The following is a 23,595-nucleotide window of genomic DNA, read 5'->3' on the forward strand; positions in this document are numbered from 1 at the left end:
TCCTCCTAGTAAGGCTTACTTCCTTTAGCCTCCTCTTTATGGTTCTCAGACTCAGAAAAATGTTGTGCTTTTTTTCAAGAAAGTCTAGGATAACCTCATATGTGTGGCCCTCTGAAAAGTACTTAAGGATGAGCGCTGCCTCTGTGACTTCATCAGATACTGGTTCTGAAGGGAAAAGAGAACAGGGTCATTAGAAATGAAATCTTAAGAAAAAATAATAATAAAAGAAAAAAACTGTGGACTGTTCATTGCATAAAAGTGTAGATATTGTATATGCTCAATGTGTGAACAACTCCAGCACGAACAACAAAAAGAAAAACTTGAACTGGCATTTAACACTCAAAAATAAATAATAAAAGGTGGACCAGGTGCATACAGGATACAGCTCATGATTACCAAACTACATGCAATATATTTGTGTTTAATTCTGTTTATCATGTGAAGTCAACTGGTTCAACTTGTTGATGTATTTGAGCTCGTTTACATGTATATATAATTATAAAATTATTTTCTACACTACCACATCATGCACAAATAAGACATAAAAACTCAAATGATCATTAAATACTTGACTTTTGGGGAAGAACATACCATCTTCTTGAAAACGTGCCAAAAACTGCATCTTGCTGCCACAGGAGCCACAAAAACCTCCAATATGTCCAGCCAAATCGTCTCCACAATATGGACAATACATCACCTGGGGAAAGGAACAATGTGAATGCTAAGTATGGCTTAAAAAATATCAAAAGTTTAAACGTCACACTTGTACTTGCCTGGTCCTACCAGACTATATCAGCCTAGTCAGCAAAACCCACAGGTAGTCTTTTGTCCCCTATTAAAGTTTCTGATAATAACTATAGCCAGCTAACAGCACATTTCACAGTATACAGTCTATGGTATCAATGAATTAACCGTGTGTATTTATTTCATCCGGTTATTAGAATTGGCAGGCTAATAACAAGCAAAAGGCTTACGAAAGTTTAACAGCAGATCACTTCAATTGGCTAATATCTGAATCATGCGATCACAATGTTAAAATAAATCAAAAACACTTACTTTTTATGTCATGATTTTCCAACACCAATCTTCCAATTTTCAAACACCGAAATCTGCTGCTAGCAAGCCTGTCTGGACGTGTGCATCACTTTTAAGTGTCCTCTGGAAACACTTGTCTGGACGTGTGCATCACTTTTAAGTGTCCTCTGGAAACACTTCCGTCGTGTTGTGGCCTATTTCCGTTGTGTTGTGGTCTTTGCATGTGTTTTCTAAATGGTGCGCATGTGTTGTCAAATTGATGAAGATGTTTTCTTAATTTGCTAGTGTTTTGTCTTCTTGCATGTGTTTTCTGATGTTGTTGTGCTGTGGCCTCTCAGGGCCACCGTACATTCACCACGTAGTGTGATACTAGTGTAACCTGGGGCCTATCCGAAAAGTCCAATCTCCTAACCTATAAGCCTCCTTTCCTATACCTTAACCCCTAAACGTCATCGGGGTTAAGGAGAGATGAAAGGTGCTTCCTATCGAACATAGGAAAGGACAGCGCTGTTTCAAATGAATTCGACTCCACTTTTCCTAACCGACGTCATTGCGCGACGGCGAGTATTGCTGACGTGAGTCACTAGCGTGAAACTACACTATAGCCTATTCTCCGAAAATTGACTACAACAAGCGCTCGTTTGATCCATGCATTCTTTTCATACTGATTTTAATCAGGTTGTCGCCAACAGAGTGAGAATCACTCCCATATATCCCAATTCACATGTGGAATAAAAAGAGGCTACACATGTGTTGATGTTAAAATGAACTGCCCCCAGTAACTTCATTAAATGTGAAGTTGGTATTTTATTTTCTTATGGTGCAAATCCCCCCCCCCCCCCCCCGACTCCGGTCTTGACCTCAAAACTCTCTCACCGTTCCTGTTTCTCCTAGTCATTGACTGGATTATGAAGACCACAACAGCAGGAAGGAAAAACGGCATCCAGTGGACCCTCTGGAAACAACTTGATGACCTCGACTTTGCTGACGATCTGGCTACCCTGTCCCACAACCACAATCAGATGCAAGACAAGACTGCAAGACTGGCAACAACATCCCTTGGAACAGGCCTCAGGATAAACAAGGAGAAGACCAAACTGATGAGGATTAACACCCCTACCACCAACCCTGTCACTATAGATGACAGACCCATTCAGGAAGTCGACTCCTTCACCTACCTTGGCAGCACCATAGACCAACAGGGGGGCACAGACAGCGATGTCAAGGCCAGGGTAGGCAAAGCTAGAGTAGCTTTCATCATCCTGAAGAACATCTGGGCATCCAAGGAAATAGCAACATTAACTAAAGTGCGCATCTTCAACTCTAACGTCAAAAGCATCCTTCTCTATGGCTCAGAGACTTGAGAATGACGAAGAAGACGTTACAGAAGATCCAGACTTTCATCAACACCTGTCTGAGGCGTATCTTTAGAATCAGGTGGCCAGACAACATCAACAACACAGAGCTGTGGCAGAGAGGAAGCCAGGAGCCAGTAGTAGAGCAGATCCTGAGAAGAAAGTGGAAATGGATCGGCCACACCCTGAGAAAACCAGCACATACCATCACACATCAGGCCCTGGCCTGGAACCCCCAGGGGAAACGGAAGAGAGGACGCCCCAAGAACAGCTGGAGACGAGACACGGAGGCAGAGCTCAAGAGGCACGGATCCAGCTGGGGGGAGGCAGAGAAGGCAGCCCTGGACCGTGCTGGTTGGAGAAGAGTCGTTGATGGCCTATGCACCACGCGGAGCGACGGGCTTAAGTAAGTAAGTAATGGTGCAAATTATGTGCTACGAAAATAACTATTATGATGTTGGTCTTTTAAGAGTTCTTTATTATCTTTAGCCTGTGTGCGTGTGGGGGGGGGGGTATTTTGTTTTAGCCGAGTTAAATCTTCCTCTCTTCTCCTCTCCTCTCTTCTGTTTTACCTCTCGTTCGTAATCGTGTAGAGTCGGTAAACTCCGGCGGTGGCCTGTTGCTTTAAATCTTGCCGCCGTAAAGGATTATGGGATACCACTATCTCCTTTCCTTTAGCATAGGTTGGTCAGGAGTAACCTATGCTAAAGGAGGGTTAAAGGATGAATCGAGGCTCCTTTCCTATGCCTTTCCTAAGCATTTTGAGAATTCGGATCACCTATCCGCCGAGTACTTCCGGTTCATCTCGATAGGAAAGGAAATTTCCTATGCAAAAAATACTTTTCGGATAGGCCCCTGTTGTGGTAATTTTCAGGACTTTCGCCCCGGATAGAGATTTTGTCACACATTCCACGTTGTTCACTGGGGTCATATTAGTCTATAACAGTTGACATATTCTCCGCTAAATGAAGCGCATACACAACTTTCCCAGCACCTAGACTTACAGTCCCCAACAAAAGTATTGGAACGGTGAGGCCAATTAAACAATTTTTGCTGTAGACTGAAAACATTTGGGTTTGACACCAAAAGATGAATATGAGACAAGAGATCAACATTTCAGCTTTAATTTCCAGGTATTTACATCTGGATCTGATACACAACACATAAGATAGCATTATTTTTACATATTTTTACCACATTTTTAGGTGAGCAAAAGTATTGGAACAGACATAAACTAAATTTAAGTGAATAAAACTTAATATTTTGTTGCAAATTATTCTCTTGCAATAACTGCATCAAGCCTGTGACCCATTGACATCACAAAACTTTTGCATTCTTCTTTTGTGATGCTTGTCCAGGCTTTCACTGCAGCCTCTTTCAGTTGTTGTTTGTTTTGGGGGTTACACCTCTTTAGCAGGTAAAATGCCTGCTCTATAGGATTTAAGTCTGGAGATTGACCTGGCCAGTCTAAAACCTTCCATTTCTTGCCCCTGATTAACTCCTTTGTCGTTTTGCAGTGTGTTTTGGGTCATTATCTTGCTGCATCATGAAGGATCTTCCAATCAGTTTGGTTGCATATTTCTTTAAATTCCTCACCGTTCCAATACTTTTGTAGGGCACTGTATGTCAGTTTTTATAAAAAAATAAACACCACACAAGGAGTTTAAACTGAAATGAAAGTTAAGAGATGATAGAATCAGACACCGATTGTAAAAGAAAAGGCAGCCACCAGAGCATCATCAGCATTCCCAGTGAGTCATAGTCAAATCAAACGTACTATATAGAGTAACTTCATACACAAAAAGTCAGCATATAGTGCTTTACATATACAAACGTATTGACCCCCTCCCCTACCCATCCACAGAGCAGAACATTGCAGATTGCACAATACATGTTTTTTTAAATCCCTCTGTAGGGTAGACCGTGGGCAAGTGTAACACTTTTGGGTTTTTGATTAGTCCAAAATATCTTGAATAATTGGATATTTTATTCTATGTTGTATTACTGTGCTCTACGTGTTAATATAAATTGTATTTATTTTATAAGCAATAGATGGCCTAATAATACAAGAGTATAGGCCTACAGTATAATTGCAAGTATTTTACCCCTTCACAAGCATTAATTTAAAGATAAATGAATATACCGTGATATACATTTTAGACCATACCGTACAGCCCTAGCCAGTAGACGCTGGAATTATTTGGAGTTTGATTGTAAAACTCTATTTACGTCTCAAGCGTTAGAACATTTAATAAATAAAACAAGAAATCATCCACATTGGGGGTAAAATAACTCTATTGAATGAGCATTTAGGCATATAAACTATTCTCTTATCCTTTCTTTTTCATTTTATGTAGTACTCCTATACTCTCTTGTATTTTGGAAATAAAATCCCTTAAAATTGTGTAAGCCTCAGTCTGAATAAGTTTATTGCTGGAACAGTAGGTGTTACTAGAATTATTTCACCAAGTGTTTGAATAATTGAAACTGAGTCAGGCCTTCTTGAAAGCAGGTGTTTACTTGCAAACAGCAAATGCAAGGGTCAAACAACATGTATCACAAGTGGGCTTACATGATTGAATACAAAGAAATGAACAGTGTACAGAGATTATATGCAAGAGAAGGTGGTGTGTGCGCAAACACATACTAGGTTTGGTGTGTCCAGCCCTTGTTTTGCTGGCGAAAGCAGAAACATTTTTAATTAGGCAGATAACAGGATATGGGAAATTTAGGGAGTCTTTTCTCCTCAACTATTGTGCACATGAATGCGTCATACCTCTGTATGTGCCAAAATCTTATTAGGCAGTTTCTTCTTCAAGGCTAAACAACAAGTTTGTCCTAAAGTGTAGCAAAAACCCTTTGGAGTTGTCAGGTTTACTGGGACAAAGTTCAACAGCCAGAAAGCATGTATTGTGCATTAAAATATTATACAATCATAAAGCAAACTAAATTCTGTTAACATTCCACCCTTTTGTATAATATTTAATGCTATATTCAGGTAACACTTCAAAGCAAAAGGGCAAAGCATATGAGTAAATATATTTCAGTCAAGCAGAATAATATCAAGTACATCAACATTACAGTTGTGAAATTGCAAGTGTGTGTACTGGTGCAACATCGTCTATGTATAGTTTCAGAGAGGACAGTCTTTTGCAGAAGCCAGGGAACAGGAACCTAGGTCGTCTTGATGGTCAACAAGTCCTTTTGTGGCATTCTGACGCAAAGTGTCCTTCATATCACAGTCACTGGGGGAATGGTTAGGCATTACCATAACCTATTCAGATTGTTCCTCAGTGTCCAATTGTCCTTATTGAAGAATGGTCAGCTTCGTCTTCTCCTTGCATCTGAAACAGAATGAATTTGAGCAGTAACATGTTCTCAAAAGAAATGCTCATCATTCTGCCAGGGTTGTTTCTAAAATATCATCCTATCCATTTTGCTTGCTCTAGATGTCACAATTAACGCACAACAACATTTTAGGATAGGTTTGATTTCATTCTTCAGTTCACATTTTTTGTCTGTGTTTGGGCAGCATTCAAGCACACACAGGCAGGCAGGCCCTCCCTTTTCTGAATGGGACTGAATCACACACACACATTTTCCTTCAGATACTCCCATTTTTCACCTCACAGAGACTGCGTCTCCCACACACATTTTTTTACATGTGCTCTCTCCTTCTCTCTTTTCAAACATGCATTTCATCTATCACATAACACATTATGATCACATTGTTCAGCACACAAATCCCTTTTAACTTGTAGTTCAAATCAAAAGCATTGAATAATTCTTTTTAGTGAACATTTTCATAAAAAGAACACAAAAGAACGCTTTTTTTAAGTTTATGCTGGGACTTTAAATGATTGACTGCACCTTTAATCTTTAAGGTTCACTATGGGGCTTGGATTGGCGAGATATTCAGCTCTAAACTTTAAAGCGTTTAGCAATTTAGTCAGAACTCTGGTCATCTTTAGGAGACGAGCATTTTATAACCCATCATAACAGCATAACAATTGTATGCACACTTACTAAAACCTTCTATCTCTCCCTTCCCCTACATACTTTTTCTTTAAACAATAACATCCATAAACAATCAGTTCCAAACAATCTTTTTCCTCTTACACTTTCAACAACATTCTCTTATTCATCTCTTTGGCCACCACCTTTCTCTTTACTGTTCACTCTTTTACAAGTAATTTAATTTTTAAAATGTAAAATCTAACATTAAATTACCCAGTAATCAATTTAAACAGGGTGAACACCCCTATTCCCTCCAATTGATTAACAAAATTCACCAATTTCAAGCTAGAACCCTCTATTTGATGTATTCTAAAGTGTTAGTAGTAAGACTAAATGAATAAGCTTTACTTATATACTTACTTACTTACTAAACACTTAGCAAACATCATGTGAAAAGTTTTTTTTTTCTTAGTGACCCCCCTTTAACACTAATCACAGCTTTTTGTCCTTCCTAAACAGTGAAACTTCATAAACACTCGTATGATGTCTAACAGTAGTTTTTTCAACCGCAACCAATTGTTTTCATAAGTTAAACTCTCAGTTTTATTCTAACTTCCTAGTGTCATGAAACAAAAGATAACTGCTAGACTTGGTTTTTTCAGACATCAACATCTGAATAAAAGGGAATGCGTCGAATCCCACACTAATGGCCATCTTTGAGACTTTATTTGTTGTGAGTGTATTTCCTCAAACACTACAGGTTGAGATAGGTTTGTCTCTAGTGCATCTTCCCAAACACAACAGGTTGAGATAGGTTTGTCTCTAGTGCATCTTCCCAAACACTACAGGTTGAGATAGGTTTGTCTCTAGTGCATCTTCCCAAACACTACAGGTTGAGATAGGTTTGTGTCTAGTGCATCTTCCCAAACACTACAGGTTGGCACCCCAACGTGGGGCCCGAACAGGGACTTGAACCCTGTTCAAACCAAACAAATATAAAACAAAATCAGCTGTTAATATTCACCTGATTTCAAGAAAGCCTCGATTCGCTCAGGCTCTGGATTCCGTCACCCCCTCTCCGTCCAAGTAGAGTCTGCTGACGGCCTCTCCCTGTAGCAACGGGCTGGAGGTCTTCTGTGGAGAGTCCCAGACTCCCCCGTCTTCACGTGCAGGCTCTTCTTGTCCAGAGAAGAGGATGTTGGATCCGGCAACTCGAAGGACCATTTGTTACTAGAATTATTTCATCAAACTACCCAAGTGTTTGAATAATTGAAACTGAGTCAGGCCTTCTTGAAAGCAGGTGTTTACTTGCAAACAGCAAATGCAAGGGTCAAACAACATGTATCACAAGTGGGCTTACATGATTGAATACAAAGAAATGAACAGTGTACAGAGATTATATGCAAGAGAAGGTGGTGTGTGCGCAAACACATACTAGGTTTGGTGTGTCCAGCCCTTGTTTTGCTGGCGAAAGCAGAAACATTTTTAATTAGGCAGATAACAGGATATGGGAAATTTAGGGAGTCTTTTCTCCTCAACTATTGTGCACATGAATGCGTCATACCTCTGTATGTGCCAAAATCTTATTAGGCAGTTTCTTCTTCAAGGCTAAACAACAAGTTTGTCCTAAAGTGTAGCAAAAACCCTTTGGAGTTGTCAGGTTTACTGGGACAAAGTTCAACAGCCAGAAAGCATGTATTGTGCATTAAAATATTATACAATCATAAAGCAAACTAAATTCTGTTAACAGTAGGACTTTAGGCTAAGGTTTTCTTCAAAAGAGATAGTTTCGGCACTGAGAGGTAAGTACAATATGATTCCACACTATGGCACATAACTGATTTAAAACACACACAACCTCATAAAACCGACCTATCTGAAAGGAGAGAATATACTTAATTCCTTCTTTGGCCATACGCAGGGTTTTGGGCATGAGGTAACATATCTGTTGTGCCTTTTAGAGGGATTTTTGAAGTATAGTACATGCATAAAGAGAAATAAATAGGTTTGCTGGTTTAAATCTTTCCTAAAAAAGTGGTGACAGGAGAAAAAGGGAAATGGAGGAATAATTGAGTGATCAACATAAATTACAACCATTCTATAATAAGATAAATGTTTTTTTATTTAGGTTGAATTGAAGGTTGTAAGAAAGAGTAAGATTTCTCAGAGCCAAAAGGGGGTATGCTTGCCACAACTTCAGCCAGTATTTAGTTTGTTTTCATATGTCTGTTTTCCTGGTTTCCTTTTTAACTCTCATGTCATTTCAGACCTAGCCACTCCATCCTGCTCTGCACTCCCTGTTAATTACATTCACCTGGTCTGCCCCACACTCACCTGCTACTCATCAGTTAATCAGCCCCAGTATTTGGCCGTGTCCGGACTGCCATACTAACGTCCTACTCATACTCATTTTGACTTCAATTTGAGTATGTGACGGTTGGGTATGCGAGTTTGGGTATGCGAGAAATTCCCGGATGAGTACTAACTTCCGGGAAGATTTTGGGTATGAATCGATTGTATACTTTTCCTCCTCAACCGCCCCACAATGCATTGGGTCAATTCTACCCGCCCAGGAAAATGAAATATTTTCGAGCAAGTTGCTAGGCAACAACATTGTTTGGGGTTCCGCAATCTGACAACTGTACGTGCAGTCGTTCATAAACTCTTACAATAGATAAGAGATGAAGATAAATACCTAACAACATTAGAGTCACTAAGTGAAATGAGTGATGTGAGTCTGATAGTGGAGCGAGATTAGAACAGATCGCTGTTCCACACACCGCGGCTCGTCCAGCTCAACTCACAGACAGCTGAGTGCTGATGAGCCGGACAGAGAGCGTCGGAGGGATCCTCCGCCTCAAAACATAATTATAAAACAAGAGGTCTAAAACACAGATGATGAACACAGGACTGTAAAAATCTAGTTCAATATCTAACCTGTAGAGGGCGGTTATAAGCTTAACAGTGTCTAAACTGCCTGAATCTTATAAGAAGAAGAAGAAATTCTTCATTGTTTGAGTATACTTCAACTAAAAACGTTTCGACGCAGCTCGCATACACAATCGATCTTTGAGTAGAGAGTATGCAGTATATAGATGGTGAGTATGTAGGATGTAGGACGCTAGTATGGCAGTCCGGACACGGCCTTTATCTCAGTTCAGTTCCCTCAGTCAGTTGCCAGATTGTCAGATGTCCTAGTGTGTTCACCCAGCTTTCCAGCATTCGGATTTCATCCTGTGTTCCGATCCTGCTTGCCTGTTCGTGTTTCGACCTGTCTTTGGACTTTCCCTTTTGCCTGCCCCAACTGGACTTGTTTGCCACGCTGTCTTACTACCTGGTTAGTCATCCACTTCATTCAAATCTATTTTTGAATCTGAACTGTTTCCTGTGTCCTGCAATTGGGTTTTTGTCTGTCTTTCCCTGAAACCCTGACAGTACAATCTGTGCACCGCGAGAGGCTCACTGAAGCCCTGTACAGCAGCCCTATGACAGCAGTAAAGCACAGCTACGTCATGAGCGCTAGTTCGCGGGATAACAGTTCAACAACCAATGAAAACGTACACAATTCATTGTAACATATTCAACTTTAATAACATAACATAAACAAACATGGCGGATAGCAAGAAAAAGTGCCGGCAGTACAATGCCAATTACATTTGTTATGGATTTATCCCGTCACCGATGAACACCACTTTACCAATGTGCCTGCTCTGCGATCAGGTGTTCTCTAATGAGGCCATGAAACCCTCGCGACTACAGGAACATTTAGTGAAAAAACATCCCGAAAAATCAGCTAAAGATCCATCCTACTTTAAGTCTCTGAGGGATCAACATTCAAGATGGCCCACCATCAACTCTCTGTTCGCCCGGAACATCAATCAAAGCGAAAGGGGGTTGGTGGCTAATTTATTATCCAGCTGCTCTGAGCGTCTTCACAAAATGACCGTTGCATTTTACATCCCCAACTTAAATAGGCCTAATTAGGCCTCGTGCACGTTCTGTTTCGTGATTGGTTGAACAGTTAACGGTTATTCACCTCATAATTAATACAATGTGCATGCTGTTCACGTGATGTGCACCTGTTTTTTTCCATTATAAAATGACACATGTTGTTACCTACGTTCAATGTTTTCTATTGATTTAAAAAGAAAAAATAGATTACAACCAATGCTGATAGTGTTTTTTCTTTTTATGCAACCAGCCACCTGACAGTGGGTTAAATCTGCCTATCATAGAACAGGCTCATATTGGGATTTTTTTTAAATAATTCTTATAAGAAACCAAAACAGCACAGAAAATATGTTTTATTGTTGATAGAGGATGTAGCCAAAACATATTCTTAATTGTGTGTGTGTGTTTGTGTTTTTTTTTTTTTTGGGGGGGGGGGGGCGCTAGAGTATCTCGGTAAGGTTAGGGGGGCGTTTGCTCAAAAAAGGTTGAGAACCACTGGCCTAGACCTTCAGCATATTAAAGACACTTAACAAAACCGCATCTGTATCTAATTCTACTCCTCTGCAATTTGAAGGTCGTATGTGATGCCACATACCTCATCACCCAAGTGGAGGCAAAGTGGCCGGGGTCTGTGCATGACGCGCGCATATTTCGGGAGTCTAATCTGAGCACTCGCTTGGCCCGTGGTGAGTTAAGCCTATATTTGAAGGATTTATATTCCATATTTGTTCAGATGATTAATATTTCACCTGTATTGTAGGAGAGTTCGACGGTCACCTTTTAGGTGACAGAGGGTACCCCTGCCAGCCTTGCCTTTTGACCCCGTACGCTGATCCCGTGCCAGGACCACAGCAGCGCTACAACCTGGCGCATACGAGGACGAGAGCCAGGGTCGAAAACACCTTTAGGATACTAAAGGCAAGATTCCAGTGCCTCCAAAAGCTTCAGGTCACACCAGAAAGGGCATGTGACATCGTGATTGCATGTGTGGTTCTGCATAATATTGCAATTTTGAGAGGCGAAAATTGCCCACCTACAGTTGCAGATGAGCAGCACATAAACCCTAACCACGCCATGGATCCACGGGACGGAAGGGTGGTCAGAGACAGACTCTGCCAAAATAATTTTGGTTGAGTTTTCTATTTAGTTAAATGTATTTTATTATTTCTTAAATGTTTTCTTTGGCAATATTTTTTTTGCCTTCCCGTATGATAGTCAACTTGTGTGACAGACCCAGCCTCTGGGGTGACACCTTGTACATTAGACTTGTGCTAACAAGATAGCTCCATCATTGTGGCTCAGAGTCAATTTACATTATGGCCTCAGCAAATAGACATGTATTATCCCATGGTGTCATCACCATTTGGTCACCCCATACAGCTAGGTATCAAGAAACTCATTTTAAGAATGCAAGGCAGAAAATACCCTGGTACTGCTTTTAACCAGATGCTGGTCTTCTCTACATGCATACTCAGCATAATCGTCTGCCTTGTTCACTGAACTGAAACCCTTTGAGTAAACTGTTCAACAAAATACCTTGTCCCACCACAGCCCGTGTTCTAATAAAGACAATCTACTTTTTATGATGATTTCTTTATTTCCTGTAAGCACAAAAAATAAAAAAGTCATTCATATTGTGTATGTTTTTAGAGCAGGGAACAGTATCCCAGTTTGCACCTCACCCACCTTTAACTTATGTTCCAAAATTTGGATCTCTAAAGCACCCTTACGGCCTCCACACACATCCTGCATCTACCTCTGGAGCGCGTCGCCTTACCTTACTGCTGCGTCTCTCGGACTTTTCTCGGACACACATGCAACGTCTCAGCAGCTGCTGCTGCTGCAGCGCTGCTGCTGCAGCGCTGCTTCTAAAATCTTTCTACATAGAGTTTTCATAGATAATTCCCATTAAAAATGAAGTTATTTCATGTCATCTATGATGCATATGATTTATATTGAGTCTGGACAGTAATCCGTGCGCCCCATTGCCATTTTTTTTCTTTTTTTTGCCATATGTTCGCTTGTTGGAAGTTTTATTTTGAAGGGGACACACCAGGAAATGGTGAAACTACAGCGAAAGCTGCCAGTATGAAGTCAATATGACTCTCAGCAGAGTATTTCAAAAATCACTTTACTGATTTATACGGGAGAGAGAGGGGGGGGGTGTGGTCGGGGAAGAAGAAGGCTGTAGACACAGAGCAACGGAAAACTGTTGCACTCATCATGATCTTTTTTATTTCTTCACTATATGTGTCATTTATCCAAAAATGAAATGCCAGAACTAATTGAAAATTAGGTTTTAAATCCCTCGGATTTTGATTGCACAATTAAATCGTGAAATAAAGGGATTATTCGCGTATACGACTGAGGGATGTTTTATTTTGAAATAAACACACCGGGTAAACGTGTAACTAGAGTGAATGCTGCTGGTATGACTGTCAGCGGAGTATTTCTCTATCAGTTAAAGCACAGAGACGCGAGAGAGACGCGCTGCTCTCAGAAAAAAAGGTGAAGGGGAGCGTCGCTGCAGACGTGCCTCCGACGCACCTCAGCAGTGCGTCTGAGGTTGGATGTGTGCTCGCTCTACGTTGATTTCAGAGTCTGTAACAAAAAGGCAGACGCTTTATTTGGTCCATTTCCATGTCCGATTTCTGGATTTGCTTTTGTAGGTATACTTTATAGAGCTCCTTGACTGGAAGCTATAGGAATACAAAAAATGACATTGGATTTCACAGTGCCAAGTAGAGCGTTTCATTATAATTCCAGGGAGAATCTTACAGAGGTAAGCTGTGCAGTAGATGTGGTTGGCCTCTCATTTGATTCGATTTCATCTTGTTTGAGAGAAAGAAGGTCAGTTTTAAATTGTAAAACGCTATCATCAACTTTTAGATGTTATTTTTAAAAAGGTGTTAACCTCAATAGGCCTTTCCTCTTCCCTTTCAAAAGCAGCTGATAATGTCTCTTCATCATCTCCCTGTAATGACATTAATAGTTGTGTTAAACAATTACCAAGACATTATTAATAATCTGTGGAAGGTGAAGAATTGTTACAATTGCATGGAGGTTGGTGAGGGCATCCGGTTCAAGGAGGGCGATGACGCCATCAGTAACTGGAAGAAGATGATTAGACAGTGAAATTATTACTTGAGCCAGAATATTGCCCCATCTAATTTGCAACGCGCTGGGTTGTGTGTACATATTTCATTATTTTGAATAACCAACCTCTTATAAAGGCACTTCTATCCTGGGGGGTGGGGGGATCAGAGGAGCTCCCCCCAGGGATGCCCTCAGCCACAGGACGCCCACTCTGTTGGCTGAGGGCCATCTCCTCAGCCTCTGTGAGGGCTGCAGGTGGTGGACCCCCTCCAGTCTTCCGGGCCTCTGCTTTTTTTCGATTTGCTAACAAGGAGGAGGAAAATGTTACCCTAACATATTAAAAACCCTAATATTCAGTAAGCGCTATTTTGAAGACACACATATGTATATATATATATATATATATACACATATATGCATTTTGCCTAGGTGTAGCCTTCAAATATATCTAAATCCTATATATTGGCAGTGTTGGAGTGGCTGAGAAATGTACTACTTACATTTACTGCTTGAATATAGGCCCATCACATGTTGATTATATCTGTTCAATTAGGTAGAGCAGGCAAAACAGCACAATTGATTTGATTTCAATTAAACATTAGTTTACCTGTTTGAACTATATTTTTATATTTCATTTTCATCTGCTGCCAAGTCCTCTTAGGGTTACTTAGGTTGTTCCTGCGTAAATTTACACACACACACACACACACACACACACACACACACACACACACACACACACACACACACACACACACACACACACACACACACACACACACACACACACACACACACACACACACACACACACACAATTTACATATTGAATAAGTGGAATATATTAAACTTTCCTCTTATTTTATTTTATTAATACTCACGCATTGACTTGATCAGCAATTTCCTGCCAAGCTCTCTCTCGCGCTCTTGCTGCCGCCGCGGTATTGCTTTTTTTGTTGAAAATTTCAGTATGTTCGTCATAAGATGACATAAGAATGTCCAATTCCCTGGGGGAGAAGTAGGAGGATCGGCGCTTAGTTTCCATGTTTGATCATGTTATCAGAGATCCATTGATGATGGCTCTTTATAGTCAACAGGCACGCCCTCAACCCAGAGTGAACATGCTCAGAGTTAATTAACCCAACGTGGATCACCTGTTCTGAAACCGAAAACCCAGAGTTGCTTATCAACCCTGCGCTCTGAGTTTACCAACTCAGAGTGCAGGGTTAAACCCAGAGTATGTAAAACCAGCTACCTGAAACAGGCCCCAGGCCAGCCACTGTTTTCTACTGTTTTATATTTTATTTATGTTTGTCTGTTTTATTTTGGTAGAACCCATCAGTAGCTCTTATGGCTAGAATTGTGTAACTCAGATTACTCTCCTTCTACATTTCAGGGATCTCTGTACAAGGCTGGGCCCGTGGCGACACATGTCTAAGCTTTCTGTGGTGGGACTGCACGGTTTGACACTGTATGTATTGTTAAATGCAAATTTTTATTATTTACTTCTTGTGTAACATATTTTGTAGATGCATGCATTTTCCCTTTTGTTTGGTGTTGGCTTTTGTTGCTTTAATTTATTTTGTCCTCCAAAGTGGCTAGTCAGCGTGCACGTGTGGACCAGACCTTTTTATACCAAAAGGAGAGTAAACTGTCATCTGAGACTTCTGCTATTAAGATGGTTTTAATCTAGTCTACTTCAATAAATAAGATATATTTTTGCACCAATTCATGCCTCCCATTCATTGTTCATGTTAGGGGAAGATACATCGGTAAAAACGACACACTCATAGCTAATGTAAAAGGGTTCCTCCTGCCCATCAAATTAGAGGTGGCGCTGTCAGGCATAGAAGGTAATATCTTACCTATGGTTACCACATGAAGTATATGTTCAAAAGTATACTTAAATATTATACTTAAGTACAAAATAAGTTGTACTATTTTGGTATGCAAATGAGGTAAGAAATACACTTAAATTATGTTGAAGCACTACTTAAAGGCCTACTTCACCGGTGGGAATATGAAGGTGTATTGAATTCTGAGATCCTATGTAGTATAAATGTGCAAAAAAAATAAAAATCGGTTCATCCTAGCCTGAGAAAAGGCAGAAAGAGTGTTTTTTTTAACCCTATATTAATCTTACTGTGACATCACAGTAAGATAAATATAGGGTTAAAAAAAAATTACTTTGTAAATATTACTGTGATGTCACAGTAGGAGAAATCACAGTAATATTTACAAAGTAAGGTTTTTTTTTTAACCCTATATTTATCTTACTGTGATGTCACAGTAAGATTAATATAGGGTTAAAAAAACACTCTTTCTGCCTTTTCTCAGGCTAGGATGAACCAATTTCATTTTTGTTTGCACATTTATACTACATAGGATCTCAGAATTCAATACACCTTCATATTCAAACCGGTGAAGTAGGCCTTTAAGTATAACTTAAGTTGTTTCAATTTAACCCAACTTAATTTATATTGCTCAGAAACACACTTTAAATATATTAAGTTTACTTTTAAAAAATCTACTTACCCCTACACCCCTATGTTTTCACTTGGGGTATGTCATGCGCCGGCTTCTGACTACAACTGAAACTCAACGTAATTTTTCTCAACTGTTCACTGATTGGACCGTGAATAATCTGGACGGAGAAAACCCGCGGATATACCGCAGGCCCAGACTGACTACGGAAGGGATATGAAAATTGAACGGAAGCACGTAGGCGGGCAGTGCCAGGCTAACACACACCTGGGGCCTATCCGAAAACTTTTTTTTGCATAGGAAATTTCCTTTCCTATCGAGATGAACCGGAAGTACTCGGCGGATAGGTGATCCGAATTCTCCAAATGCTTAGGAAAGGCATAGGAAAGGAGCCTCGATTCATCCTTTAACCCTCCTTTAGCATAGGTTACTCCTGACCAACCTATGCGGAAGGAAAGAAGATAGTGGTATCCCATAATCCTTTACGGCGGCAAGATTTAAAGTAACAGGCCACCGCCGGAGTTTACCGACTCTACACGAATACGAACGAGAGGTAAAACAGAAGAGAGGAGAGGAGAAGAGAGGAAGATTTAACTCGGCTAAAACAAAATACCCCCCCTCCCCCCCCACACACACACACACAGGCTAAAGATAATAAAGAACTCATAAAAGACCAACATCATAATAGTTATTTTCGTAGCACATAATTTACACCATAAGAAAATAAAATACCAACTTCACATTTAATGAAGTTACTGGGGGCAGTTAATTTCAACATCAACACAAGTGTAGCCTCTTTTTATTCCACATGTGAATTGGGATATATGGGAGTGATTCCCACTCTGTTGGCGACAACCTGATTAAAATCAATATGAAAAGAACGCATTGGTTCAAACGAGCGCTTGTTGTGGTCAATTTTCGGAGAATAGGCTATAGTGTAGTTTCACGCTAGTGACTCACGTCAGCAATACTCGTCGTCGCGCAATGACGTCGGTTAGGAAAAGTGGAGTCGAATTCATTTGAAACAGCGCTGTCCTTTCCTATGTTCGATAGGAAGCACCTTTCATCTCTCCTTAACCCCGATGACGTTTAGGGGTTAAGGTATAGGAAAGGAGGCTTATAGGTTAGGAGATTGGACTTTTCGGATAGGCCCCAGGACACATGCACATATTCCCCCGAAGAGTTTCTCATTTCCCATCAGGGATGGAAATTAACACCCGCCACACGCCAAATGCGGGTAGATTTGCGTGCTGGCGTGTAAATTGTGTCACTTCACCCGCCACTGTGTCGGGTAATACTTTCCAGTCAGGTCCGATCGAATTTGCATATTTAATACATTCGTCATTAACATGATGCCAGAGTGCTGCACAGTCCCACAGTTTCTTTTTGCCTTTCTAGTCGAACTGAACTACGGCGCGATCCGCTCCGCGAGGAAATACTCTCTGCGAGACGTGTGGAGGCACAAGTCGACAAATCAATCGACTTACTTTGCCCCTTTTCTTCTTCCCACAGCGGAGGTTGAGGACTGAAAATAAAGTGAAAACTGCGCTTTTCCTTTAGGCATCAGAGCTGCCGCCGTTATGTTACAGTATTTACATCCAAGCCCTAATGGTAATACAAATGAGATGCTTTATTTAACGCTGTCCGTGCTTAGGAGGTGATTGTAATTGTGTCGGCTGAAACGGAAACTAACGGAGGGACTCGGCTCACTGTAGGCTACAGTGTATTCAGGCTCGAGACATTCAAACGGATCGCATACAAACAGGGAAGCCTCTCCCATCGATATCGCTAACGGGGAGAATATCCTCGGTTATTATTTGAGCCTCAAACCACAGAGTTCTTCCCCGCGCGGCGGCTCGCTCGCTCACTGGAAACGCTGCTTTGCTCGTACGAAGGCATCGTGTTTCTAAGGTGATTTAACATCATAGCCTCAGACGAGCATTTAACATTATGCTGCATCTTTTGCACTGCACTGTTTTTTATCAACAGTGAACAAATGGTCCCACACCGGACTCTTATGTGTAGCTGATTACTTCATGCACGCACCTTGCAGAAGTGACGCTCCTGCAGCGCGCACACGACCAGACGTGAACTCGCACGGTGACATCTCCCATTAATAAAACGGCATAACAGATTTTCAGATTTCTATTTTTAAATTCGACTTGAGCGCAAGCGGAAAACCGGTCATTGGGTCGACACATTCACATCCCTATGCATAGAGAAAGTGATAAACACTGCATACCACACCACAAAGACTGATCAGACCTTCATCTCTTATTTTTCCCTATGTTTGACCATGACTTCTGCAGGTGAACTATTCATTAAACTGCCCAAATTCAAGAATAAAATAAATCATCAAAGTACTGCACTTCTGGCCACTCCTTCCACATACTTTCAGTTGTAGGCTTCACATTTATATGTTTGCCTAGTTTTATATTATGTGTATGTATGCACAATATCAACATTTCACATCATTAACTAAAAATAAAAAAATAAATCTGAAGCTAACTTCAATACTGTATTATAATTATTGACTAAATGATGAAAAAAAGGTTTCTGCAGGGCCAGTGAAAATATACAAGGGGCCAGTAAAACTCGGATCTATTGGCCAAGCTGGCCAGTTGGGAAAAAAGTTGCATTGAACCCAGAGTATATATGGAGTTCAATTATAAAATGTTTTGAAGTAAAGATGACGTGTATTGTGTATCATATATAGTAAGAGTGTACCATTTGCAACTCAGTTCCTTGGTAGCACCTACTAACAGTAGAAATGACTTCTGATGGAAAACAGTTGTATGAAAAACACTTTCATTAGTAGTAGTAGTAGTAGTAGTAGTAGTAAAAATATTTATTTCGGTCCATCAAAGCACATCACATGCGATCAATAAAAAATAAAAAAATAAAAAAAAATAATGGCCGAAAAGGTCTAGGCTGAAGCCGAGGCTTATTATGCCGACCCTTTTTACAATAATAGTAAGTTCATTATTAACACCTTCATTTACCATTATTAATTATATATATAAAAGAAAAATACATATACTGTATATATACTATATATATATATATATATATTTTTTTTTTATCGTTTACAAATATATAACTCTCTGCAAATACACAATATAATATAATACAATACAACAAGATATAATATGACATAATTCAATATAATATAATATAATACTATAAATATAATACACTAAAAATATAATATAATATATATATTCATATTTTAACCTCTAAAATATATCATTTTCTACGCTTACACAACATAGCATAACATAACAGAACATAATATAATATAATAAGATACAATATAACATAATACAATCTAACATAAGATGACACAATATTATAAATATACCATAAATATGAATATAATATACTATAAACATTATTTACCATGAATACAACATAAGATAAGATAACATAATATAACACAACACATAATACAATATAATAATTCGAAAAAAAGAAAAACAACAAAAAAAACTAAAAAAATAAAACAAAGCAAAAACAAAGTCATAATGACGCTTTATATCTTTCTATTACCTTGGTTTTGAAATTCCTTTTGAATTTTTTAATAGAGTTGCACGTTTTTAGTTCACAGTCCAATTGGTTCCATAGGTTGATACCTTTAACGGAAATGCACCTACTCTTAGTGTCCGTTCTTGCCCCTGCACTTCTAAACATATGTGCGCCTCTTAATTGGTAGTGACCATCTCTAGCCCCAAACAGCTCCTGGATGCAGTGCGGAAGTGTTCTGTGATGTGCCTTGTACATTACAACTGCCGTTCTAAGGACAGCTAGATCTTCTAATTTCAAGGCGTGGAGTTTAATGAAAAGAGGATTTGTTGATGCATAATAGTTAGCATGATTTACAATTCTTATGGCTTTTTTTTGCAGTAAAAAAATTTGGTTGATGTTTGTTTTATATGCGTTACCCCATACCTCAACACAGTAAGTGATGTAAGGAAGAATGAGGGAGCAATACAATATATATAGTGAGTTCTGATTTAAAATATTTTTCATTTTATACAATATTGCAATGGTTTTTGATATTTTTGATTTTATATTATTTATCTGTGGTTTCCAGTTAAGTTTATTATCGATTATGGTTCCCAAAAAAATATTTTCATTTACACGCTCAATTTCAACATCATTAATCTTAAGTTTAGCCTGTTCATTAATTTTCTTATTGCCAAAGATGATAAATTTTGTTTTTTTTAGGTTGAAAGACAGCTTATTAATGTCAAACCACTTCTTTAGAATTGTTAATTCGTTTTCCACTGCATCCAGGAGCTGCTCAAGGTCTTTTCCAGAGCAGTGCAAACTGGTGTCATCCGCAAACAAAACACACTTTAGTAATTTTGAGACGTCACATAAATCATTAATGTACATAATAAAAAGTTTAGGACCCAGCACAGAGCCCTGTGGGACCCCATGCGTTACTTTTTGCAAGTCAGAGTCTACATTATACATATGCACATATTGGTCTCTATCATCAAGGTAACTTTTAAGCCAGTTATGAGCAATGCCTCTTACACCATATCTTTCCATTTTTTCCAAGAGTATACCATGGTCAATTGTGTCGAAAGCCTTCTTTAGGTCGATAAAAACCCCAACTGTATATTCCCTGTTGTCTATTGCAGTAGATATCCCTTCAACCAGCTCCATCACTGCCATTGAGGTGGACATATTGCTTCTGAAACCGTACTGGTGGTCGCTCAATAGATGATGCTTCTCTATAAAATTATCTAATCTTGTAACAAACAATTTTTCAATTATTTTTGAGAATTGTGAGAGCAGAGAGATTGGTCTATAGTTTGTGAATTGATGTCTGTCTCCACTTTTGAAGATTGGAATTACTTTAGCAGTTTTCATTGCATTTGGGAAAATTCCTGTGAGGAAAGATTGGTTGCAGATATAAGTGAATGGTGTTACTATGCAATCAACTATGTTTTTTACTAGCATCATATCTAAATGAGCAAAGTCAGTAGACTTTTTGTTTTTGAATGTATTTACAATATCAAGAATTTCATTTTCATTTACATTGCAGATACAAATGGAATTTGGATTCCTTCTGATAATGTTTACATCCAATCCTTCCTTGTCTCTCTGCTCTACAATCTCTGTGGCTAGGTTAGATCCAACTTTTACAAAGAAATTATTGAATTCATTTGCAATTTCCTTTGATTTATCCATGGTTATATTCTCTTTAGTAAAGTACGTTGGATAATCATTTTTGCCAGTGCCTTTTTTGATTATGCTATTTAAAATGTTCCATGTCCCTTGGATGTTACTCCTTTGCTGTTCCAGTAGCCTATGGTAATATTCCTTCCTATGAAATCTAATAATTCGTATTATTTTATTTTTGTATGCCTTATATTTATTTTCAGCATCTTTTGTTCTTTGTTTTAAGAATATCCTGTAAAGTAAATTTTTCTTTTTACAGGCATTTTCTATACCTTTAGTAATCCATGGCTTATCATGTCTATATTTTCTTCTGGTAGCAGTCTTTCTTATTGGACAGTGTTTATCATATAGCTTAAGTATAGTCGACAGAAAGGCCTCATAGGCTTGATTAGGGTCTTCAGTTGCATAGACCTGATTCCAAGTCTGTGTGCTTAAGTCCATCCTAAGGGCAGCGATGGCTTCTGGTGTTCTACATCGAGTCAGCTGATGGGTGTGGTTCTTTTTTATATTTTCCACCTCAAGAAGATTTTGAAAGATTGCAAAAACAGGAAGATGATCGCTTATGTCATTTATAAGGAGTCCAGCTGTCACTTGACTTGCTATTGTATTTATGAAAATATTATCTATCAATGTGGCTGTGTCTTTTGTTATTCTACTTGGTTTTGTAATAACAGGAAATAGACTATTACTATACATTGTATTGATAAAATCAATTGTGTTATTATTTCCATGGGGATTAAGCAGATCAATATTAAAATCTCCACATATAATATGGACCTTATTGTGGTTTAGGTTAGCAAACATTGCTTCTGATTTACAAGTGAAAGTGGCTAGACAGGATCCAGGTGTTCTATACACACAGCTAATAATTATATTTTTGGATTTTTCTACTGTAATTTCTATAGTTAAGGATTCAAGAATATCATCTATGTTTATTGTCATGCTTTTAAGCATGGTACATCTTAGAGCTGTGTCAACATATAGTGCAACTCCTCCTCCTTTTTTGTTTGTCCTGTTAGATGTAAACAGCTCGTATCCCTCCATTTCCACATTATGACCTTTCTCATCATCAAGCCAAGTCTCAGATACAGCAATTACATTAAATTTATTAAATTGGCACAGGTAATCCTTGATTTTGGTAAAATTTTTGTAGAGACTTCTACTGTTGAAGTGTATAATAGAGAAAGTAGTACCCCTTCTTACATTTTTAAATTGTTCGTCAGAGTAGTATTCACAATTGTTGTTTATGTTATTATAAAAGTGGTTTTCAGGATCAATTTCATTACAAACCTCATACATTTTGTGCTCCGTGTGGTCAAAGTTTGCAAAATTTAAATGTTCACCTTTGCTATAAAGATTATATTCGCAGTCTCCCCCAACATTATCATTAGCTATTCTTACTATTGTATTGTTTAACATTAACGCATATAATAAAAAAGATATTGCGTGTAAAAAGTGGCTGGTAAAAAAGACGAGTGGCTGGTAGATTTTTAAATCTACCTGCCACAGTGGCTGGTAGGCAAAAAAGTTAATTTCCATCTCTGTTTCCCATACATTTCCTTGACTTTTGAACCCCTCATTCCCCATGAATACATACATAGATTTCTGAGGATTACTTTTTTGTTCCAAGGATTACTTTTTCCTAAGGATTACTTTTTTATTCCAAGGATTACCTTTTTCTTTCCAAAAATTGGACTATAACGAACAATGGGTTACAAGGAATTATGATCTATAGACTCTGATGGGCTATGAAATGTATGCCATGTTTGTCAATTTATTAAATTGTTGGCTTTTGACTCCTTATTTAATTGATTAATTGTCTTGCTACCGCGTCAACAATTTGGGGCTGGTATGTTGGAGCCGTAATGGAAATATGGACATAATGGAATGTAAATAATAATAATTGATATATCTTTGAGTTTGTATTCTGTGTGGCTCCCCCTGTAGAACAGTGTTGCATTCATTTATTTAATTCACCTGTGGGAATGTGACACAAGGGAGAGTGAGACGGGGAAGCGGGACAGTGTTTTAAACACAAATGTTTGTTCCAATGTATAGTGATCAAGACGATTACAATTTTGTTTGAAGCTTTATTCAATAAAACATTTTGGTTTAAACTTCGATTCAGTGATTGCTTTGTTTTGGTTTTGAATTGCACGTCATCTAAAGTTTGAAAAACATTTTTTTTACCTCTTCTCATGAAATGAGTGTGACTTTGTGAATCATTCTTGATAGATAAAGTGTATATCTTCTCAAAACTGTAATGATCAATCTCATCCAAACATATCACAGAGAAAATTAAACCACAATTAACCTTTGCAAACTGGTTTTCGGGCTTAAAAAAATTGGGGGTATTGAAAAAAAAGAAGGGCTTTGTTAAACTTTAAAACTTAGGTCAATTGAAAATGAAACGCAAATTTAAGGGTATTTCATGCATGTCCATACTTTTAAATGTCATGTATTCAGATTTCAAAAACAGAGTAGGCCTATGTGCTTTTTATCAATACATCCAACCATTTTCTTA

The 23,595-nt window shown here is 38.7% G+C and overlaps 1 protein-coding gene across 1 annotated transcript in view; it reads left to right on the plus strand.

Annotated features, from left to right (window-relative positions):
- Window positions 1-2,401: 2,401 nt before the first annotated feature.
- The window catches only part of LOC307258444 (mucin-2-like), a gene marked incomplete at both ends in the record, with an annotated part of 65,358 nt that continues 44,164 nt past the window's right edge, over window positions 2,402-23,595 (plus strand). Inside the window, one exon of the mRNA XM_080037973.1 lies at window positions 2,402-2,744. Within this exon, the coding sequence (XP_079894099.1) occupies window positions 2,402-2,744 (343 nt within the window). The remainder of the gene's footprint in view (window positions 2,745-23,595) is intronic.

The sequence above is a fragment of the Ammodytes marinus genome (assembly GCF_949987685.1).
Source record: "Ammodytes marinus genome assembly, chromosome: 12".
In the NCBI taxonomy this organism is placed as follows: Eukaryota; Metazoa; Chordata; class Actinopteri; order Uranoscopiformes; family Ammodytidae; genus Ammodytes; species Ammodytes marinus.